General features: G+C 41.3%; 1 protein-coding gene across 5 annotated transcripts in view; it reads right to left on the bottom strand.

Annotated features, from left to right (window-relative positions):
- Positions 1-969: 969 nt before the first annotated feature.
- Positions 970-23,863, bottom strand: part of ADCY6 (adenylate cyclase 6) — a 220,415-nt gene continuing 197,521 nt past the window's right edge. For 4 of the 5 annotated variants that reach the window (XM_056562246.1, XM_056562241.1, XM_056562243.1 and 1 more), the window contains exons 12-23: positions 23,503-23,650; positions 22,988-23,085; positions 21,548-21,635; positions 21,352-21,468; positions 20,958-21,116; positions 19,165-19,340; positions 10,304-10,336; positions 9,600-9,729; positions 8,881-9,144; positions 7,711-7,915; positions 7,243-7,367; positions 971-3,457 (exon numbers count right to left, since the gene is read on the bottom strand). In XM_056562246.1, coding sequence (XP_056418221.1) covers positions 3,329-3,457; positions 7,243-7,367; positions 7,711-7,915; positions 8,881-9,144; positions 9,600-9,729; positions 10,304-10,336; positions 19,165-19,340; positions 20,958-21,116; positions 21,352-21,468; positions 21,548-21,635; positions 22,988-23,085; positions 23,503-23,650 — 1,672 coding nt within the window. In that variant the 3' untranslated portion in view covers positions 971-3,328. Of the gene's footprint in view, positions 3,458-7,242; positions 7,368-7,710; positions 7,916-8,880; positions 9,145-9,599; positions 9,730-10,303; positions 10,337-19,164; positions 19,341-20,957; positions 21,117-21,351; positions 21,469-21,547; positions 21,636-22,987; positions 23,086-23,502; positions 23,651-23,863 lie in introns of all 5 variants that reach the window. The other variant, XM_056562242.1, reaches the window with a different exon arrangement.

Genomic DNA, 23,863 nt, shown 5'->3' on the forward strand with positions numbered 1-23,863 from the left:
ATGCTCCGGCCCCGTGATCGACAGTAATCAGACCCAGAGCGAACACGCTCTGGGGACTGATTTTAACGGGGTGCGGAGTGCAAGATCACGGGGGTCCCCAGCGGCGGGACCCCCACGATCAGGCATCTTATCCCCTATCCTTTGGATAGGGGATAAGATGTCTAAGCGCTGGAGTACCCCTTTAAATTGTGTGTGGCATTGCAGTTAAGTTCCATTGAAGTAAATAGAGCCAAGTTGCAATACCACCAATAACCTGAGGACAGATGTGTTGCTGTTTTTCATCCAGCAGAATTGTGCCCAAAGGATGAACATGTTTCTGCCAGCGGAATTGCACAGCGGTGCTCGTGTAGTATGAACAGAGCAGCAAAATCCCATTGAAAACAAAGAGACTATTTCAATTGGATTTCCACAGCAGATTTCCGCTGGTGGAATGTTCGCAGTGTGGACAAGCTCTTACTCTGGAAGGAGAAGTTGTCCCAGGCTTGAAAATAAGGTTGTCAGGTAAGATTTGAAGGGGATCTATTCCTTCATCAAAAATAACATATTAATCACTCTTTGTACATGAATACTTTTGACTGGAAAACTTCTAACTTGTATATGAGTAATCATTCATTTCCCTGAATTTCAGCAGATAGAATGCAGGTCATTATTCGTAGGCTAAAGATACTGTGGTATAACATTGGGATTTGAATAATGTCAAGACAATGGTTCTGTAACCATATGTAGTGCAGTAAGCACCTGCTTAAAGGGGTTCTCCACTGCCCTGTCTTCCGGAGCTCTGCTGGCAGCGTCAGGAAGTTTATTACTCCGGACGCTGTGTGCGGGCTTCCGTGTTCGAGGTTCCCCCCCTCCCCCCCCCCCCCCCCCCCCCCCCCCGTGACGTCACGCCCGCCCCCTCAACGAAAGTCTATGGGAAGGGGGCGCGACCGCTGGCCCCGAACACGCAAGCTCGCACACAGTGTCCAGAGTAATAAACTTCCGGACGCTGCCAGCGGAGCTCCGGAAGACGGCAGTGGAGAACCCCTTTAACTAGGTGGCCCATAAGGTGGTGCTAAGTGGGGCATTTCAGCTTATAAGAACTGGTAGAAACATTATAAGAACATTTACTAACAGGCAGAATGCATAGGCACATTATGGGATATGGTACAAAAACAAAAGTAGTAGTAGCTGGGAGATTTGTATTAATACTAAATGTGTTTTCTAGATGAAAAAGGCACTTCACTCTTTTTCCCACAAAGATGCCGGCTGCAGCGAAGTCCTTCAGATCATTATAAAGAATTTTCATGTAACATATCTAATAAAAGACTCAGAAAGTACTTAATAAAGTTAGTTAACCACCTAGTTATGTTTGAAAAAAAGCTTGAGAGGCTTGAATCGAGACTTTACAACAGGCATCAACAAGCTATAGTTCCACTGGCATAGGCATGCTGAAATTTGTAGTTCCGCAACAGCCACAGTGCCCAAGTCTTCAGACAATGAAATAACTTGCACACATTGTTTTTAGCATATCTCTGATGTGTGCTGGAACAGTGGCTATAATGAAACCAGAGGATACCTTTCATTAAAGACAAATAAACGCAACTATAAACAGTTTACTACAACATCTTCCCTAAAATACTTAGTGTTAGTTGAACAGTTCTGAGGAGAAACAGTAAAAAAAAAATACATGATAGCGCCAACACAAGCAGCCCAAGTGTATGTTTGTAACTTTGTTTTCCTTCTTTGGCACCAGACATGGAATTGCACTCCCCGTGATATTCCACTTTAATATTTTGCTAAAAGGTGTCTGGGTTAGGCCCTTTATTTAGGGATCAAGACTTGACTACATGTGAGACTACATTTTCAGAAAACCCTTGACTGCTGCTTTAAGTGTTGCAAACGAGGCAGAAAAGACCAAAGGTACTGTAGATAACACCTCGGAATATATTTGAGGCTCAACCATGTTTCTCAGGTTGTATTTTCTCATCACTAGTTTATACTGTAACCATTTGAGTGAAATCTGTGCAGCTTATTGGTTCACGATATTCTTCAGACTATTCTGACATTGGAGAGGTTCAGTTGCCTCTTCTCAATGTGCAAGCTCAACATAAGTGGATATCATTTATATAATGACTACCATGTGATTAACCATTTGAATGGTTACAGAACAAGCACAAGGAACCAATTGTACAATATAAAGATTAAGGCGCTGGCTATCCTTGCAGCCTGAGGAATTCTTAGGCCAGCTAGTACCTAACACAGTCTTACTGCCTCAAAAGGTTGAGGCATGTATCCCTAGTCTCCAAACCCGAGAATCTATAAATCTGCAGGTTGGAAATGAATTTTGGCAAATGAGACAAAAGATAACAACAGCTTCACAGTGAAAAAGACAAGTGCATTGTCAGATGTGGACACACAAGCACATCATTTTCCTCACCCTTCCGCTTATGTAATTCCACAGAATCAAAGGCAGTAGAGGGAATGGGTTAAAAAAAAGGCAAAGACTGTTGATATCTGCTTTGAGGATGTGGTTCCTCATGCAACTCTCCATGGATGTTCGGGGTCTCAGAGAGTCTATCGAAAACACTTCCTAGTTAGAACAGAAAGAAACAATGCACTGAAGTGGAACCTCCTGAGAGATCCATGTAGGATTATCCCCTGCTCCTGTTTGTCAGTTTCCATTATCTGGAGGTGAGTGTGGACCATGAGATCAGGGTCAGGATGTGGAATGGAAGGAAAGAATTGATCTGCAGAATTTTTGTTGCCCTTTCACGTCCCTGTTTGTAATAATGGAGAACTATCTTGTTCCCACCTCCTGCTGGAGACATGTCACTCCCCAGAGAAAACATACAGCGCATAATAACGTACAAGGCGATGCCCACACTCCCTGCTGTGGCCCGTACTTCTGGCTCTTTGGTCAGTTTTTAGAGAAGCTTCATCTTTTAAGTCTATTGAAAAATGATTCTTTTGCTGTGTTTATTCCAATAAAATATTAAAAAAAGAGAAAGATAAAAGAAAATATAATAATGTCTTGTTTACAATAAATAATTTGTAAGTACCGCCTGTGAGTATTTCGTTTTCAAGTGCCAGGGTGAAAAGCGGCTTCTCTGGGCTTTCATTGTACAGGTAAGACAGTCTCCAGGGTAGGGCAGCACGGACACTGAGTACAGCACCACACATTTACTCCCCTGCCAAGCGCTCCATCTCAGGTGCAAGGCTTTGGCACCACTGAGCCCCCCTTGCAACTGCACTGTTGCAGATGATGTAGGTAGCTTCCTTATTGTTCTGGATACTCTGGGGTCAATATGAGGCTTCCAATTCCTCCTTCCCCTTAAAGCAGATATTCCTGCTAACTGCTGGCTGGACCATCATTGAGGAAGTAGGTGGTCATTTCCCCTTTGCCTTTAACTTTAACAACTCCTCGAAACTCCAACGTATAACCTTTGGCTACCAACACTTGGTACAGATCTGTTGTAACCTAAAGTAAAAGAAAAGTTGTTGATTGAAGACTTGCATTAAAAAACAAACTAAAAACATAATGTAATACAAATGGAACATGCAGTTACATATGTGTTTAAAACCTTTATAGTCCAAAGAGTGAGGAATATGATGCCATGATATCTATATTTTAGATATCTATTTTAAAGATTTCTATATCTATATTAAATAATTTATTTTAAGAACACTATGTAAAACAAAAAAGACAAGAAAAACAGGAGAGCAGGCCGACATTTCAAATCCTCAGTAGCATTTCATATCTATACAAAGTACCCCTCACAGATAACTTATTTTCTATAGGAAAGTATCGTTCCTAACTCCCCTCATTCCAGGAAAACCTTTAAAGGGGTACTCCGCCCCTGGCATCTTATCCCCTATCCAAAGGATAGGGGATAAGATGTTAGATCGCCGCGGTCCCGCTGCTGGGGACCCCGGGGATTGCCACTGCAGCACCCCGCTATCATTACTGCACAGAGCGAGTTCGCTCTGTGTGTAATGACGGGCGATACAGGGGCCGGAGCAGTGTGACGTCATGGCTCCGTCCCTTATGACATCACGGCCCGTCCCCTTAATGCAAGTCTATGGCAGGGGGTGTGACGACCATAGACTTGCCACGCCCCCTCCCATAGACTTGTATTGACGGGGGCGTGCCGTGATGTCACGAGGGGCGGAGCCGTGACGTAACGATGCTCTGGCCCCTGTATTGCCAGTCATTACATGCAGAGCGATCTCGCTCTGCGCAGTAATGATAGTGGGGTGCTGCAGCAGCGATCCCCGGGGTCCCCAGCAGCGGGACCCCGGCGATCTTACATCTTATCCCCTATCCAAAGGATAGGGGATAAGATGTCTATGGGCGAAGTACCCCTTTAAAGCCTTGGGATCAGGCCATTTTTTGACTCAGGCCCTGTAGGCTCCAATAATTAACTCTCACAGACAGGCGTTTTCCTTTCTGCTAGCCCAGATAGTGACCATAACCAGATAAAACTTATATTTCAGCAATATCCGTTTTATTGCTGTAACTTCTCCGAGGAAGGGGTACAGACTCTGAACTCGCATCAGATCTCTTGTGTATATTTGTTGTTTTATAGTCATATTTTAATAAATGTTCATAAAACATATGTTTTAACTAGAAATGGTCCAAAAAATGACAGTTCTACAAATACATTTCGAACTTTTCTCAATATCGTACCCTACTATTATCCTTACACAGTCACACATCTCTTGCCTTGTCCATCATGTTCCATAACTGTACTTCCACTTCCACTGTACTTCTGCTGGGAGCCCTATGCCACATGGGATAAATATAAAATCCTGAAGCCTAGGAGATCTCACAGTGCCATATACCACTTTTCAGGGCAAAAAACACACTTTTTGTTGTTGTTTTTGTTGGGAGTGCTGGGGTGACATCATGGAAAGAAGTATAGAGCTAAGTGTCCTCACCATAGAGATGCACATACACATTTCTCTACCTACATTCCAATAATAGTCATTACTGTTTTTATATAACACTATTTAATCTATTACATTTGTGTTTTGTTGCCAAAAAAGTTAAAATGTAAAGGGGCATATATAAAGGACGGGCATTAGTTTATCTGTAAGGCTGTGAATAAGCTACATAGTGAAACAATAATTGCCTATGCATTACATTAATATAGAAAGTTAAACGTGAAACAAGTGCTGCAGCTTTTCTTATTCTCACTCTGTTCTATTATAACCTACATTAAAGGCTATGGACACCTTTGAAAGGCAAAGTTAGTTTTATTCTTGCTTTGTAATTAATACACTGCTCAAAAAAACAAAGGGAACGCCAAGATAACACATCCTAGATCTGAATGAACTTATTATATGAAATACTTTCGTCTTTACATGGTTGAATGTGCTGACAACAAAATCACACAAAACTTATCAGTGGAAATCAAATTTATCAACCCATGGAGGTCTGGATATGGAGTCATACTCAAAATCAAAGTGGAAAACCACACTACAGGCTGATCCAACTTTGATGTAATGTCGTGCCCGTATGACCTCCCTACAATGCCTGGGCATGCTCCTGATGAGGTGGCCAATGGTCTCCTGAGGGATTTCCTCTCAGACCTGGACTAAAGCATCCGCCTACTCCTGGACAGTCTGTGGTGCAACGAGGCATTGGTGGATGTAGCGAGACATGATGTCCCAGAAGTGCTCAATCAGATTCAGGTCTGGGGAACAGGAGGGCAAGTCCATAGCATCAATGCCTTCCTCTTGCTGGAACTCCTGACACACTCCAAACACATGAGGTCTAGCATTATCTTGCATTAGGAGGAACCCAGGGCCAATCACATCAGCATATGGTCTCACAAGGGGTCTGAGGATCTTATCTCGGTACCTAATGGCAGTCAGGCTAGCTCTGGCAAGCACATGGAGGGCTGTGCGGCCCCCAAAGAAATGCCATCCCACACCATTACTGACCCACCGACAAACCGGTCATGCTGGAGGATGTTGCAGGCAGAACATTCTCCAAGGCGTCCCCAGATTCTGTCACATCTGTCACATGTGCTCAGTGTGAAACTGCTTTCATCTGTGAAGAGCACAGGGCGCCAGTGGCGAATTTGCCAATCTTGGTGTTCTCTGGCAAATGCCAAATGTCCTGCCTGGTGTTGAGCTGTAAGCAGAACCCCCACCTGTGGACGTCGGGCCCTCATGGGGTCTGTTTCTGACCGTTTGAGTGGAACTGTGCACATTTGGGGCCTGCTGGAGGTCATTTTGCAGGGCTCTGGCAGTGCTCCTCCTTGCACAAAGGCGGAGGTAGCGGTCCTGCTGCGTGGTTGTTGCCCTCCTACGGCCTCCTCCACATCTCCTCATGTACTGGCCTGTCTCCTGGTACCGCCTCCATGCTCGGGACACTACACGGACAGACACAGCAAACATTCTTGCCACAGCTCGCATTGATGTGCCATCCTGGATGAGCTGCACTATCTGAGCCACTTGTGTGGGTTGTAGACTCCATGTCATGCTACCACTAGAGTGAAAGCACCGCCAGCATTCAAAAGTGACCAAAACATCAGCCAGGAAGCATAGGAACTGAGAAGTGGTCTGTGGTCACCACCTGCAGAACCACTCCTTTATTGGGGGTGTCTTGCTAATTGCCTATAATTTCCACCTGTTGTCTGTTCCATTTGCACAACAGCATGTGAAATTGATTGTCAATCAGTGTTGCTTCCTGAGTGGACAGTGTGATTTCACAGAAGTGTGATTGACTTGGAGTTACATTGTGTTGTTTAAGTGTTCCCTTTATTTATTTATTTTTGAGCAGTGTGTTTTATATTTATTATGTTTTTCATGGTCTAAAAAATAAATAAATTCTGAAAAGTAATTCTCTGCCGGGTTTCTTATCAGCCCTTCTCTTCTGAAGGAACTTCTTAGCTGATTTATGACCGTCTCAAAGTTGACTTTTGATGTGGTCATAAATCAGCTTAGAAGTTGGCTCAGGAAAAAGGTTGACAGAAAATATGTATCTCTGATGGGCTTTACTGATAACAGAAACTATAAAACACAAACTAAACATGTTTTTAATATCCCTATAGAGAAAATGCTTTATAAAAGTTTTCATATCCTTTATTTAACTGATGTAAGTTCACACCTAGAGGCTACCCTTTCTCCCTTTATCCATTCTTTCTATATATCAGGCAAAGTAAATGACACCCTATTTCAGAAAGGATAAAAAAATGTGTTCTCAATAGTTACTTTATTGTTTAGTGGTAGTGGTTTATTATATAGAATACTAACCTGTATGCGGTCTGGTACTCCAGTGCTGTCCATCCGACTTGCTACATTCACAGTGTTTCCCCAAATATCATATTGGGGTTTACGGGCTCCAATAACACCAGCAACCACAGGGCCAATGTTAAGTCCTGCAGGAGATGCATAAACAGACTTTGACATCTAGATATTTCACATAAAATACACCACACTCTTTCCATCTAGTACGATGCTGCATAAAGTTATATGAATTATGTGAACACAGCTTACTACCTTATTGATGATAATGGAATGTGGCATATAATGGATATTATAAAAATATTTCAGAAGTTGTAAAAGCTATACTTTTCATGATGGAAATAATAATTTATACCCTTATGTTTCTAAGAGAGGAAAACTGTAAAGCTGTAAGATGAATTTATGGAAGTCAGGGGAAGGTAAATGGCGCATTTTCCAGTATAAAGAAATAAAATGCGCTGATATTGTGATACTCACCAATCTTCATCTGGAAGTTATTGAAGGAGTGCTCATTGATATACTTCATCTGCTCCATCAGCTTCATTGCGTAGTCTGCCAAGGCAGTAATGTGTGATTTGCCCTCCTTGTCGTAAGTTGTATCATTTAGGCCTGAAGCCGCCATGTAAGTGCTGCCGATGGTTTTGATTTTCTCTAACTGCTTGAACTTTTCTTCACTGATGATCTGTTGAGAAGGTTAGAGAGTTTACCATTAGATGACATTTGGTTATTCAGTCAATCTTTGAACATACAGCACTAAGTGGTTTTTGGTTGTCATGTTGCATGCAACACTTATCTGTCCATTGCTTTGGCCATTTATTAAGCAACAGTTTCTATTTGGCCAGGCTGTTTTAGTGGTGAGGGCAAATGATTGCACAACATGATAGATGCCAACGCACTCCAAAAGGTGCCCAAAGGTTCAGCCAACAGTTATCTTTGGGTTGAACTGCAGCTAGACAGCTCTGTCGTCCGCTTATCCTTTCCAGAACAAAATGGTTGAGCGGTAAAAATCCAGGACACCCAACTCTTCTCTCCACCAACTACCCTTAAAGGGGTACTCTGCCCCCCAGACATCTTATCCCCTATCCAAATGATAGGGGATAAGATGTCCGATCGTGGGGGTCCCACAGCTGGGACCCCCGTGATCTCTGTGCAGCATTCATTTAGAATGCTAGGTGAGGGCGTCGGGGGTCGTGATGTCACGGCCACGCCCCTTCTGATGTCACGCCATGACCCCTCAATGCAACTCTATGGGACATGCATTGAGGGGGCATGGTGTGATGTCATGAGGGGCGTTGCCATAACATCCCGACCCCCGACACCCGCTCCAAGGGTTGGGAACAAAATGTTCCGAAAGCTGGGGCAGCGGAGTACCCCTTTAAAGTCACTGAGAACTACACAAATCATCAAATCATATAAAAACAGCGGCTGTTTTTGGCTTAGCGACCACCTACAAGCAGTCGAAAATAGGGAGGAGTGGGCCTTGGGCCCTGTGAGAAACATTGAAATACTCCTTTATAGTACTAGAAAACTGTTTCAAATTACCAAATTTATCTCCACTAAATAAGTGAAATGTTTGCATTATTTTTCAATGCAGGCAGAGTTAGGTTTAGCAAACACTAAAACACAAAAAATATTACTATTCATCACCTCATCAAAGTCAGCAATAATCTCATTGAGTAAGCGTAGACACTCCACTCCTTCATTGTTCGCCTCAAGCTCAACGTAAAACTCAGAGAAATTACTGATGGATGCAAACATTACAGCCACGCATTCACAGGACTGATAGTAGAGTTCATCATTCCTATGTTCTCGGGCCAGGAAATGAGCTGCAACATCTTTAGGAAGGATATTGTGCAGAAGACGCCTATTGTAGGCTTGCAGCTCTTCCATATCTTCCTTTTCTCCAGTTGCCTAAATGGACAACAGTTTGTCAATAGAAGACCTTACAGAAATACTGGTTTTAAAGTCATTATACAGTACTATAGGTTTAGTATAGAAAAACAGATCTCCTAAGCACAATATCAAGCATCTCATTTAGGACAGTAAGCAATGATCTAATGCTTGCCAATGCATAGAAGCTATATTGTTACTTCTCAGTTATCTGTCACAAATACAGACCATAAGATCAGTGTTTCTGACTTACAACATATATTACCAAACTAGATGCTTCCGCGCTCCATGACTCTTGGAAGTAGAATATTGTATAAGCCATCATGGCCATGTTGAGATTTTAAAGGGGAAACCATCATGTGACAATTGAAATTACAGCTTTTAATCAGATTTGAATGGCTACTAGGTGAATTTATAACCACTAGTTCGGTATTTTATATGGTATTTTTTTTTTTTTTTACAGTTGTCAGATATACCTGTAGTTTCCATAAGAAATCTAGACGAGCAGTGGATTCCACTTGTTGAGCATGGAGATACAGAGCCAAAACGAAGACAGTCAAGATGACAGGAGTTACATACTTCAGATGTATCTTATTGTCCACAAGACTACAAATAAAAGACAGCCAGCAGGAGAAATCATTACAAACATTCAGCTATAATAGAGGCCGAACTGGACCCTATCTGTAATAAAAGTGGTCAAACAATGACATGTATTACTTATTCCCGCACCCATCCATCTCTTCTATTAAAGTCGATTCAACAGACTAATAATACGGTAATGTTATGCTCACATCAGTCTCAGTATTTCCATCTTTCTGTTCAGTCATGTGATCATAAAACTATAATAATGCAGTGGTAGTCACATGATGCACAACAACAACACCCAAATGAAACCCACAGACTACAATGGAGTCCGTCTGTTCCGGTTTCTGTCATGGTGCGTTTCATGAACAGAGAACAGGAAAAAAAAAGTGCAGCCCACTAAGCTATTTCTTTAGACATCCTTCATGGAATCTGCAACTGAGGCTCCGACAAAGATGTAGGTACAGTCTAATATTATATACAATAATGTTACAACATACTAGACTAATATAGACTGCATAATATAGACTAATATAGACTGCACTTCCTGCTTTGACAAAAAATACAAGTAAACTTAGTCTTAATGGTATTCACTCACCATAGCTCTTCTTCTTGTGTGTGATTGAAGGAACTAAAAAAAACAAAGTAGGATAACTTATAAAATGGAATGTAACTATTAGCTGATCACAAATAGTAAACACATGCAGCTACTATGCTCTCGTTCAGTGGTTCTTAACCTGGGTTCGATCGAACCCCAGGGGTTCGGCGGGAGAGGTCGTAACAGGACAGGCAAACCAAGCAATTGCTTGGGGCCCCGAGCAGAGACGGTGTTTGCCTGTCCTGTAGCGACGGGGCAATTCCCCCCATCACTATTAACTCCCTGCGGCCCCACGTTAAGTTTAAAAACGCAGGGCAGCCGGGATATAGCGCACGGCGGAACGTCTCTGACGTCCCGTGCGTGCGCCCATGGAAACAAAGCCGCCGAGGACCGGAGGATAGAGAAGGAGGAAGACGTGCGCTGGCCAGCTTGGTAAGTGACCAGCGGCACATGATCTTCAGTGCTCCGACCAACGGTCCCAAGACCTACTGCAATAGCCGGAGCGGTGGTTGGAGCACTGAAGTGGGCAGTACACAGGCATACAGCCTCCAGCCATACAATGTATATGGCTGGAGGCTGTATGTCTGTGGGGGAACACTGCCTACATCAGTGGTCTTCAACCTGCGGACCTCCAGATGTTGCAAAACTACAACTCCCAGCATGCCCGGACAGCCGTTGGCTGTCCGGGCATGCTGGGAGTTGTAGTTTTGCAACATCTGGAGGTCCGCAGGTTGAAGACCACTGGCCTACATAATGTGGGGGAACACTGCCTGCCTAATGTGGAGGAACACTGCCTGCCTAATGTGGGGGAACACTGTAATTTAGATACCAGGGCAGTTGTCTGCTTTTGGCAGAAACAAAAATTGGGGATGTTAGATTCACTGAAGGTGTGTATGGTCACATTGTCAGCAGCAAATCACCACGGGGAAGATTTATCAAAACCTGGTTAGAGGAAAAGTAGAGCAATTGCACATAGCAACCAATCAGATCGCTTCTTTTATTTCTCAAAGCCCTTTTAAAAATGAAAGAAGCAATTTGATTGGTTGTTACGGGCAACTGGTCAACCTTTCCTCTACACATGTGTAGATAAATCTCCCCCCATGTGCCTTGTAAAATAAATATACATGTTCAGTTGAGTGTGTATGTTTATAGAGGGGTGGCAGGAGATAACTGAGAGGCCAAGCTTAAAGGGGTTATATCCAGGATTAGAAAAACATAGCTGACTTCTTTCAGAAACAGCCTTACCCCTGTCCTCAGGTTGACTGACGTAAATAGAGCCAAGTTGTAATACCACACACAACCTGAGGACAGAGGTGGTGCTGTTTTTGGGAGAATGTAGCTTTGTTTTTCTATTCCTGAATAAACCCTTTAACCCCTTAAGGACGCAGGGTGTTTCCGTTTTTGCATTTTCATTTTTTCCTCATCACTTTCTAAAAATCATAACGCTTTCAATTTTGCACCTAAAATTCCATATTATGGCTTATTTTGTGCCACCAATTCTACTTTGCAGTGACATCAGTCATTTTAACAAAATATCCAAGGCGAAGCAGAAAAAAAATTCACTGTGCGACAAAATTGAAGAAATAATGCCATTTTGTAACTTTTGGGGGCTTCCGTTTCTACGCAGTGCATTTTTCAGTAAAAATGACACCTTCTCTTTATTCTGTAGGTCCATAAAGTTAAAATGATACCCTACTTAAATAGGTTGGATTTTGTTGTACTTCTAAAAAGAAAATCATAACAACATGCAGGAAAATTTATGTTTAAAATTGTCACCACCTGACCCCTATAACTTTATTTTTCAACGTACGGGGTGGTATGAGGGCTAATTTTTTGCGCCGTGATATGAAGTTTTCATCAGTACCATTTTTATATTGATTGGACTTTTTGATCACTTTTTATTAATTTTTTCATGATATAAAAAGTGACCACAAATGTGCTATTTTGGAATTTTTTTGTCACATTAACCCTTAAAGGGGTTATCCAGGATTAGAAAAACATAGCCGACTTCTTCCAGAAACAGCCTCACCCCTGTCCTTCATAGACATAAAGGGAGGGGGCGTGGCATTATGTCACACTTCCAGTTTCCGAGCCTGGAGATGCAGCTCCGCTCGTAATGCGAGTGCTGCAGGGAGATCGCAGGGGGTCCCCAGCAGCGGGCCCCCCACGATCAGACATCTTATCCCCTATCCTTTAGGGTACATTCACACATACAGGATCCTGCGCAGATTTGATGCGCAGGATTTATAACTGCCGATTAGAAGTTGTGTTCAGTCATTTAGTTTACATTGAAACCTGAAGCGGAAAATCCTGTGCATCAAATCTTGTGCATTACATCCTGCGCATCAAACCTGCGTACGTGTGAACATACCCTAAAGATATGAAAGCTGAGCTGTGAATGGTTGTTAGGGGAAACACCAGATTTGGTTTTCAACGATTGATAAATCTGAGCCTATGTCTTCCTATTCACTAGTGTGTTTTTTTTTTACTTTCACAGTATGATTCTGCAATAGTATTCAATACATTTATGTTGTCTTCACACCAAAAAGACAAAAATTATGGGCCATGAAGTAAATTTCAGAACATAACCTATTGAACTGCACAATAATAAAAGGGTTAATGTCTGTTGTTTAAAGATTGCATCTTTGCTGTTATGTTACGTTTGCAGCATACTTGTTGTCAGTGATTACAAGTGGTTCAGAGGCTGAAAACCTTACCTGAATTAGTCCTGGTCAACAGCTTGAAGTTTGTTACAGAGCAGATAAAATCTGTATACCTTGAATTCAGCCCAAGAGATTGTTGATGGACTGCATTGGTAATGTAACAAACCACTCAGCTGTGTGAGCAGGTAAAGATTAGGGCAGGTTCTGAGCCTCAGAAACAACGATGTCCATTCCAGGCAAAAATGTTAACGACCATGAAAAATCGAATACTAAATTTGTTAGAAAATTTGCTCAAAGATGATTGTAATGTTTACGCTTTATTTACATTGGGCTTCAATGTATATTTTCTGCATTTAAAAAGTTAAATTGTATTCAGAGTTTTATGAAAGCTTCTTTAATAATTGTGTATTTAGGGTGTATTCACACGTACAGTATCCTGTGCATAGTTGATGCGCAGGATTTGAAGCCCTGTTTAGTCATTTAGTTGACATGGAACTCTGCAGCATAAAATATGCAAAGGATATTGTATGTGTGAATGGATTCTTAAAGGAGAACTCCGGCTAACATTAACTTACCCCTATCCACAGTGGTCGGACTGCCTGCGATCTCCGGGACGGGATTCAGGCGGAGCATGTATTCGCTACTGGTAGATGGCACGGGCTCCATTCATTTTTATGGGAGCATTGATGATGCCCAAGTGCTACACTCAGGTCTTTTCGGCACTCCCATAGAAATTAATGGAGCACGCGCAGTCTACCGGTAGACAACATGTCCTCACTGAGCGCTGGGTCCCATCCCGTAGATGGTGGGGCGTTCCAGTGGTCGGACACCCCGCGATCAACTGCTTATCCCCTATCCTGTGGATAGGTTAGTTTTCGCTGGAGATCTCCTTTAGGGTCTATTCACACGTACAGTATTCTGCACAGATTTGATGCACAGGATTTGAAGCTGTATTCAGTTATTTAATTTACATTGAAATCTCTAGCATCAAATCTTGCACATCAAATCTGAGCAGAATACTGTACATGTGAATAGACTATTAAAGGGGTTATCCAGACATATCAACTGGCTCCAGAAAGTTAAACAGATTTGTAAATTACTTCTATTAAAAAATCTTAATCATTTTAATACTTATGAGCTTCTGAAGTTAAGGTTGTTCTTTTCTGTCTAAGTGCTCTCTGATGACACTTGTCTCGGGAACCGCCCAGTATAAAAGAAATTCCCCATAGCAAACCTCTTCTAAACTGGGCGGTTCCCGAAACACGTGTCATCAGAAAGCACAGAAAAGAATAACCTTAACTTCAGAAGCTCATAAGTACTGAAAGGATTAAGATTTTTTAACAGAAGTAATTTACAAATCTGTTTAACTTTCTGGAGCCAGTTGATATATATATAAAAAAGTTTTTCCAGGATAACCCCTTTAAATTGGTTTTGCCATCAGAGGAGGAGAGGACATGTCACTAGGATATGCCATCAATTATTGATCAGTGGGAGCCTGATGACTGTGAGTCCCAATAATCTGAGAATTTACCACAACACTACTTTAGTGACTTGTAGTATTGGACCACTACTGCTGAGTGTGATTGGTCCCAGTAATGGCCCTTTTAAATGTTTTTTTCCCTGCACAGTGGTTCTTCCTGCTTCAGAGCCCCATTCTCTTGAAGGAACTAAATTAGTGTTGCACTTAATTTTCAGGATCGGTGGAGCTCACAGCAGTCAGACACCCACTGATCAGAAACTGATCCTAGGGATATGCCTTCACTTTCTGTAATAGAAAAACACTTTTAATGACCTTGTTAGGATAAACTACAGTTCTCTATATTACAACAACTTTCATACACATGGGACATAGTATATAGAGTATCTCCCCATTACAGTGGACCTACTATCTATAAAACTTAACTAAGATTACTTCTCTCAGTAACACTTTCTTGTTATAGAGAAATAAGAAATGTACACAGACGTTAGCATGGTTTCCTCAGAAGTGGGAATCTTATGATGTAATGTTATGCTACTCATTCTTTATATTATGATTGAATTCCTGTCTACTTTTGTGACGTTTGATAACATGTGAAAAACCAATAAAAAACTTTGAATAAAAAAAAAAAAAAAGAAATAAGAAATGTACAGGGAACATGCAACAAAATAAGTGTCCGATGATATTGGCCACACATTCGCCATAAACCTCACGGTAGATACATAGCAAGAAAGAACATTAGAGGTGCCATAATATCAATTTTATTAAAAATTTAGTAATAGCCACCAGAAATGATAGTAAGTAATGAAGTAATTATATATTCTAATTAGATTTAAGTCTTCACTTTTTGGGGAATATGTTTCTTCTTTTGGTTGAATTTATTCTATCATTAATAAAATAGATTTGACTGCACCTCTAATATTCCTTCTTGTTAGGAATAGAATATGATAAGCTTTACTTCAGAGATACCAACAAGATCCACTCAGATGATACATCTATGCCAATTCTACGCAGGCTGCACACAACGCTCACCCTTATCCGGCCAAAAAGGGGTTACAGGTTCCAGAAAAACGTTCCATAATTTACAGAGCACTCATCTGTAATGATGCGTACAAAGATTACTTTACATCAAATTTACTCCAAAACTGGAACGCCTGGAGGAATTCTCATTGAAGCAGATGATGTGAACAAGATGGTAAAATAAAAGTAATGTAGAAGGTTTATATGAAGAATAAGGAGGGGTCATATTCCTAGTGGGCATGAGCTTGTGTTTAGCAAAAATACTTTAGAATGAATATAGGGAACTTCCATTTACTATTCTTATATGTAGATCAGTCCTTAACGGCAAAAGTTTTATTTTACTGTTTCCGGAGTAAGGAGCAACTATTTTACAATTAGGGCAAGGAAGTCACCAGCATTTCTTGCTACATGTAGTGATACATAGGTGCCTAAAAGGAAAATCTGCATAAAGGTGGTGTCTGGCTGGTGGGGGTCAAAATGCTGGGACCACCATCAATCACAAGTCTAAGCTAATGAAGATGAAGTACAGTACCGAGGTATCTTAGTCGCACCCACAAATCTGAATGGTGCAGCAGCAGGCATGTTTGACCGTCGATTTATTTTAACTAACAAACAAGGGAACAGGCCCCCCCATTCTTGTGATCAGGGCCCCAGAAGGCAAACCCCCACCAATTAGTGACTCATCTATCCTTAGACCGGTGGGAAAACCCCTTTGAAGGAAATGTGTTATGAGAAAATAGACTATTGTTTAAATAAAGGTTTTATGTTAAAATATTTGGTGGGGATTTTTCACATTTTTCATTTAGGTATCTATCTATATTATACATTATTCAGAAGTCTTGCTGTAAAGTATCTTAAAAAGCTGTACAGAAAGCTCAGGCAAAATGGCTGCCCCATAATAATGTACAAGGGTGCTCTTACACAGCGCAGTTTTGTAGCACAGCTTTGAAGCCAAAGTCAGGTAGTTCGTGATGGATTATTTTAGCATATGTATGTTGTAGCATGACTTCCAAATGGCTGAAGAGATTTCAGTGAAACTCTGTACATATGTTAGTTATATGTCAACTAAAAATAGAATTAAATCATCCTTAACCTACTGCCTTTAGCGGGCGTGTTTTTTTTTTTTTGTCTATAGGACTTCTGGTACACCTGATCACGTTACTGTCTCTCCAGAGATTGCCCGGGACTTTTAAACATCCTGATGACTGTCCTGTAGACAGGTGCAGAGAATAGATAGTGCAGGGGATGGGATATGAGGTCGGTATATAAGGGCAACAGAGTCATTGTTGCTTTTCCTCTTCCCACAAGGTTTAGGTAGGAAGATTGGGCAACGCCGGGTACTCTGCTAGTTCATAATAACCCACACTTGGTTTAGGGTTAAAAACTGCAACAAAACTGCACCTTGTAAGAGCATCCTTAAGGAGAAAGTCCATTTATGTGTACTACTGGAAAACAGGTTAGCTCTGGTCCCACACTATCAAATGTAGAGAATGAGAAACAACTGTGGACCATGGAGGGGGGCTCATAGAGGCTCAATAACAACAGGGAGAGGACAAATATTGCCTTGTCACCAGTCTGAAGGGTTAATCTGATAAAACCATGCAGATAAAAAAAAAATTTGAAACAATAGAAACATTGTTAACCTTAAAGCTACCTAAGTGTGAACAAAATTGCAACATTTTCTCTTCAAGAAATAGAAAGCTGTTTTCCTGTTATTACGAAAATTGCAGGATGAAAAGTGCATCCAGTCGCATGTAAATACACCATTAGGGAGAGAAAAAGGTTCACAAGTTTTGCCACCTTTCTATTAACATATTATCACTTCTTCACATTGTTTTTAAATGTTTGTGTTATTAAAGAAAAAATTGTTACTGAAACATTTGGTGTATAAAATGAGAATGCTTGGGCTGGGGGAGAATGTGTGTAAGTGGGTAAGTAACTGGCTCAATGACAGGAAACAGAGGGTGGTTATTAATGGTATTTATTCTGATTGGGTGACTTACTAGGGGGGTACTACAGGGGTCCGTCTTGGGTCCTGTTCTATTTAACATTTATTAATGACCTTGTAGAGGGGTTGAGTAGTAAAGTAGCAATTCACATAGAAGATAGTGCGGCACTGCGTTTCCTAGTGGAACTACGGATGTCCGGTGGATACTAGTGTAGCATAAGGTGCCTTCGGTGGTGCTCTGATGTAATAGGCAGTGTTCATAAATCTTTCATAAAGAAAATAGAATATCGGCACTCACCGGTTCGGCTTGAACGTCTTTGTTTATTCAAACATACTCACATAAGGAATACAGAGGAAGAGGGTGGTGGGGGGACAGTGAATGGCGGCCGAGCTCCTGTTTCGCACGCTTTGGCATGCCAAAGTGTGCGAAACAGGAGCTCGGTCGCCATTCACTGTCCGCCCACCACCCTCTTCCTCTGTATTCCTTATGTGAGTATGTTTGAATAAACAAAGACGTTCAAGCCGAACTGGTGAGTGCCGATATTCTATTTTCTTTATGAAAGTAAAGTAGCAATCTTTGCAGATGTTACTAAACTCTGTAAAGCGGTAAACACTATAGAGGACAGTGCATGGTTACAAATGGATCTGGATAGGTTGGAGGTTTGGGCTGAGAAGTGGCTGATGAGGTTCAACACTGATAAATGTAAGGTAATGCACACGGGGAAGAAAAATCCGGGATGGGATTATGTATTAAATGGGAGATCACTTGGGAGTCTTAATTAATAGTAAATTTAGCTGTAGTGACCAGTGTCGGGCAGCTGCTGCCAAGGCAAATAAAATCATGGGGTGCATCAATAGGGGCATAGATGCCCACAACAAGGAAATAATTCTACCACTGTACAAATCACTAGTCAGACCACACATGGAATACTGTGTACAGTACTGGGCACCAGTGTACAAGAAAGATATAATGGAGCTGGAGAGGGTTCAAAGACGGGCAACCAGGGTAATATGGGGAATGGGAGGACTACAGTACCCAGAAAGATTATCAGAATTAGGGTTATTTAGTTAAGAAAAAAGAAGGCTTAGGGGCGACCTAATAACTATATATAAATATATCAGGGCACAGTACAGAGATCTCTCCCATTATATATTTATACCCAGGACTGTATCTATAACAAGGGGGCATCCTCTATGTCTTGAGGAAAGAAGGTTTCTAAACCAGCACAGACTCTCTGCCAGAGGAGGTGGTCATGGTGAACTCTATAAGAGAGTTCAAAAGGGGCCTGGATGCATTTTTGTAGAGTAATAACATTACAGGTTATGTATACTAGATTTATAGGGGCAGAAGGTTGATCCAGGGATTTATTCTGATGCCATATTTGGAGTCGGGAAGGAATTTTTACCTCTAGTATGAGCTGTCACGCCCCCTCCCATAGGCTTGCATTGAGGGGGCGGACCGTGATGTCTCAATGCTCCGTCCCCGGATCAACAGTAATCAGACCTGGATCGAAGAACATGCTCCGGGGACTGATTCTAACAGGGTGCGGTGTGCAAGATCACGGGGGTCCGCAGCGGCTGGACCCCCGCGATCAAGCATCTTATCCCCTATCCTTTGGATAGGGGATAAGATGTCTAAGCGCCGGAGTACCCCTTTAATGTCATAAGTACTTACGTTTTAAAGCCTAGGAAAAAAAATGCAGACATCTTATGTTTTCTATTTGAATATACATCTTACAAGGTTAGGACTTACAATGCATTAGCAGTCACCAGCAGGTCATAATTGTCAAACAGGACAACTTCGGGTGCTTCCACGATGATAATGTAGAGAATCTGGATGGAAAGCATTAGTGCCAGCTTCCCAATACTGCTGATCTGTAGGAACACTGAGCACGCCAGCAGGCTGAGCAATATGCTGTAGTTGAAGTACTGCCAAAAGAAAATGATATATATATTTTAAGTGCCAAAACTGCACTGGGCTACACTGTTGTTCACAGCAAATAAATATTTGATAACTCTTAGGGCCCTGTTACATAGGGCAACAATCAGCTGATCCGGCAAATTTCTTTCTGTGTAATAGGGCCAGTGATTAGCCAACAAATGAACAAACTCTTTTATTGACTGACCCTATTGTTTTATGTTGCTGGAAATCATTGCTTGTTGGCTGCACACTGCCCTGAGTAATAGGGGATGTGCACCTAACAGATGATGAGGTCTTTTGTGCGGCCCTACCTGTGTGATGCTTGAGCAAACCTGTAAAACAAGAATCGATCTAGAAGACTGACACTCATTTACTGCAAGTGTTGGCCCTTGTAATAGGGCCCCCTAAGGGCCTGTTTACACTACAGAATTCCACCTGCACGCTCTAGGAATTGATGCTTATTTTAAGTGGAATTTAACCACAGAAATAAAGAGTAGAAATAATAAAAAGACCCAATGAACAAATAGGATTCTGCCACTGAATTCTGTTGAAAGAATCAAAATATTCATTTCTCTCTGCAGAATTCAGATTGTGGAAATTTCACAGTGTAAACTGTGCGGCGGAATGCCAATGAAATCAATGGGAGGCTGCCGCAAGTGGAATTCGCACCAAATTTCCTCTCTCTTACTTTTGTGAGTCCACAAGTTTTTGAGGTGGCAAAGTTAAACCACATTCAGATACTGGAACCTACTATATAGAGTAAGTCACTTCTGACTCCTAACAGTGCATCTCTACTACCGTATTTTTCGCCGTATAAGACGTACTTTTTCTTCCCCAAAACTGTGGGGGGGGGGGGGAAGTTGGTGCGTCTTATACGGCAAATACACATTAAAACCAGTCCCATCGCGGCGGTCCCTGCTGCCATCAATGGCCGGGACCCGCGGCTAATTACAGGACATCACCGATCCCGTTGATGCCCTGTATTAACCCTTCAGACGCGTCGATCAAAGCTGACCGCAGCGTCTGAAACGAAAGTGACACTAACTCGGCTGCTCAGTGCGGTGAAATCGTGGCGTCCTGAACAGCTTACAGGACACCGGGAGGGACCTTACCTGTCTCCTCGGTGTCTGCTCCGTGCCGGGATCCCCTGCATGGCCGGCGCTCTCTTTCGTCGTCATCACGTTTTCGCGCACGCCATCCCTTCATCCAATAGGAGCGGCGTGATGGCGGCGACGGAGAGCGAGGATACCAGGGGGCAGCAGAAACGTTCCGGAGTGACGGGGACACTCCAGTGATGGAGGGCGACATCCAGGTCAGCGGTGGCGGGTCCGGAGTGGTGGGGACACGTGAGTATTACCTCCTATACCAGTGGTCTTCAACCTGCGGACCTCCAGATGTTGCAAAACTACAACTCCCGGCATGCCCGGACAGCCAACGGCTGTCCGGGCATTCTGGGAGTTGTAGTTTTGCAACATCTGGAGGTCCGCAGGTTGAAGGTTCAGAATCTTTTTTTTTCTTGATTTTCATCCTTTAAAATTGGGTGTGTCTAATATGCTGGAGTGTTTTATATGGCGAAAAATACGCTACATACTTCATAGGATTTTTTTTTTTTCTTGTGTTCATACCTCTGGGAAGTTGCAAGTTGGTCGGTCAGATCCACAGGGAGCAGTTTCCATGCTTAGGTTATAGTTAAGAATTTGTAAATGGCAGGCACTGACAGAATCCTTACTGATGTTCAGTTCTTTAGCAGCACATTCAGCAAGACTCTGGTGATTACATGCAAACTAGAAATAGAAAATAAAAGAGTGTGAGATCAAAGCCACTGATCATATTTCACATGGTTGACAGCAATATACGGTATTAGTGAATGCCCAGGAAATACCAGAAAGACAATTACTGTTTACAGCTGTTTCACTTTTTGTACAGTCCATAGCAAAAAGTCTTCACTAATATAAGTGCAAAAGACTTATCTACAGGATATACTATTGCTATGCCACTTTAGTCTATGTAGAAACTTACCATGTTAACAAAAGCTGAGGTGAACACAAGTAAGATGGTGAAGATCCCAATAAGGGTGCTGTTAGTACGTGACTGTACAATCTTACGGGACACTCGTTGCAAGAATGACGGAAATAGCTATTTTAAAAAAAACAAGATAATTAATTATTTAGAAAACAAAACAACAATTCCCCTACAATTCTCCACATCTGCTTACCTTTATGCAGGAATACACAGCACAAACAAAGAGGATAAAGGCCAAAATAATGAAGATAGAGGTGTAGACTCCGAGCATGAGGAAGGAACTGTAAAAAAAAAAAAAAAAAAAAAAAAAAAAAACAAAAAAAAAAAACAACAAAACATAATTAACTGGAGAATATAGCTATTACTATGAACTCCCTAAGCTCAATACATTGCAATTATTAGGTAATATCTCTTGCCACATCCAGTCAATTATTGAAAGTTGAATCAATTCTTACTCGAAGAAAATACGATTTGTGATATTAGTTTATTGATCTTTGCAGCGACTCACTGTAATTTCATGAAAGAAAAACATTATTGATTTTAGATTGATCCACGTTTCATGTATCTGAATCATGAAATAATGGCGATTCTAGTCAATGATACCTGCAGTTAGGAACCCTGCAGTCTCATTTACACTAAGGATCTAGAACTACAGAATGTCTCAGATTGATGCTGCCAAGACGCTTCTTCTTGCATTTTATCCACAATGGCAGATGTTAAGTGTGACTGGGGTGTATCCTGGTGGCAATTTAGGACACAGAACTCACCAGTTGAAAATAAATGGAGAGTCCTGAAGATATGTAAAATAAAGAATTACATAGCCCAAATTAAATCAGTGGATATTTATATAATGCACGGTCGCCAGAGGCCTTCCAGTTCAGAAGATGCTCTTAAAGGGGTTGTCAAGCATTAGAAAAAAACTGCTTCTTTCTTGCAAAAACAGCACCACCCCTGTCCACAGGTTGTGTCTGGTATTGCAGTTTGGCTCCACTGAAGTGAATAAGACTAAGCTGCAGTACTACACACAACCTGTCGAGCTGTTTTTGAAAAAAAGATGCAGCGTTTTTCTAGTCCTGGACAACTCCTTTAACAGCACTTCTCCAAACTGCCTAATAGAGGAGGGTCCCTGACAGACAAACCCCTTATAAATGTCACACACCTTAAAGCGGTATTCCAGGGAAAAAACTTTTTTTATATATATCAACTGGCTCCAGAAAGGTAAACAGATTTGTAAATTACTTCTATTAAAAAATCTTAATTCTTTCAGGACTTCTGAAGGTAAGGTTGTTCTTTTCTGTCTAAGTGCTCTCTGATGACACGTGTCTCGGGAAACGCCCAGTTTAGAAGAGGTTTGCTATGGGGATTTGCTTCTAAACTGGGAGTTTCCCTTGACAGGTGTCATCAGAGAGGACTTAGACAGAAAAGAACAACCTTAACTTCAGAAGCTCATAAGTAAAAGGATTGAAAGGATTAAGATTTTTTAATAGAAGTAATTTACAAATCTGTTTAACTTTCTGGAGTCAGTTGATATATAAAAAATAAAGTTTTTTCCTAGATAACCCCTTTAATGGTATTAAAGATGTTGTCAAAGGAATACAATCATTTTTTGAATTGAGAATATTTGTGTACTTACTGGGGAAATACGACTATTTGGATAAAACAAATGAAACAGAAGACTAGCAAGGTGCAGGCAACATAACCTCCAAAGCGATCATCCACTTTCTTAGAATACTGCAACACACACAAAAAAAAGAAGGACTGAAGGCATACTTTGACTATTTTGCAAATAATACAGAATATTTACCAAATATTTACAAAAAAATTGCAGTTTGTGTGCCTTAGTGCTTAGAAAATAAAATATGATGGAATAAAAGTTAAAGGGTCATGTGAGTAATAAAAATAAAAAGACCCATTATCTGTTGCACTTAATTATATTCTGAAAACATTAATAAAAGTTAGCTGGTTGCAATTTCCTATTTATTTCCATTATAAAAGTCTTCGCTATGCTCCTTCGATTCATGTTTTTTTCTATTAAGGCAAGAACAACAAATTACATTTTAATAACAGGATGAAGTATTTGAACTGTCTTTTGTTCTGCAGTGCAGTTCAATGAGGCACCATAAGATTTTGTCATTTAGTGTACGTTACCTTTTTCTCAAGATCTGGGGTTTGAAAAGTAAGAATGAACTTTTTAACATGATCTTTTCGCAACTGGTCAATACTTCGTGCATCTATGGCTCTAGCTAGAAACTCATCAACTTCATCCTCTGGATTTAGGGCTTCCTGTGTGTTCCTGCTGCAAAATACAAAAGCGGCAAACTATGGATGTAAAGTATATATGTGGACACAACTGATTCTTTTACATGTATAAAGGTGGAAGGGCCTGACTAGTAGACATATATAGAACAGAGTGGACACTGTTCACTATTCCATATTATCATCGTGATCAATAACACAATGTTTTTTGTTTTTCAAAGCAAAAAGTATGATATGTCTTTTATAATAATAT

This window comes from Hyla sarda, chromosome 2 (genome assembly GCF_029499605.1).
Source record: "Hyla sarda isolate aHylSar1 chromosome 2, aHylSar1.hap1, whole genome shotgun sequence".
In the NCBI taxonomy this organism is placed as follows: Eukaryota; Metazoa; Chordata; class Amphibia; order Anura; family Hylidae; genus Hyla; species Hyla sarda.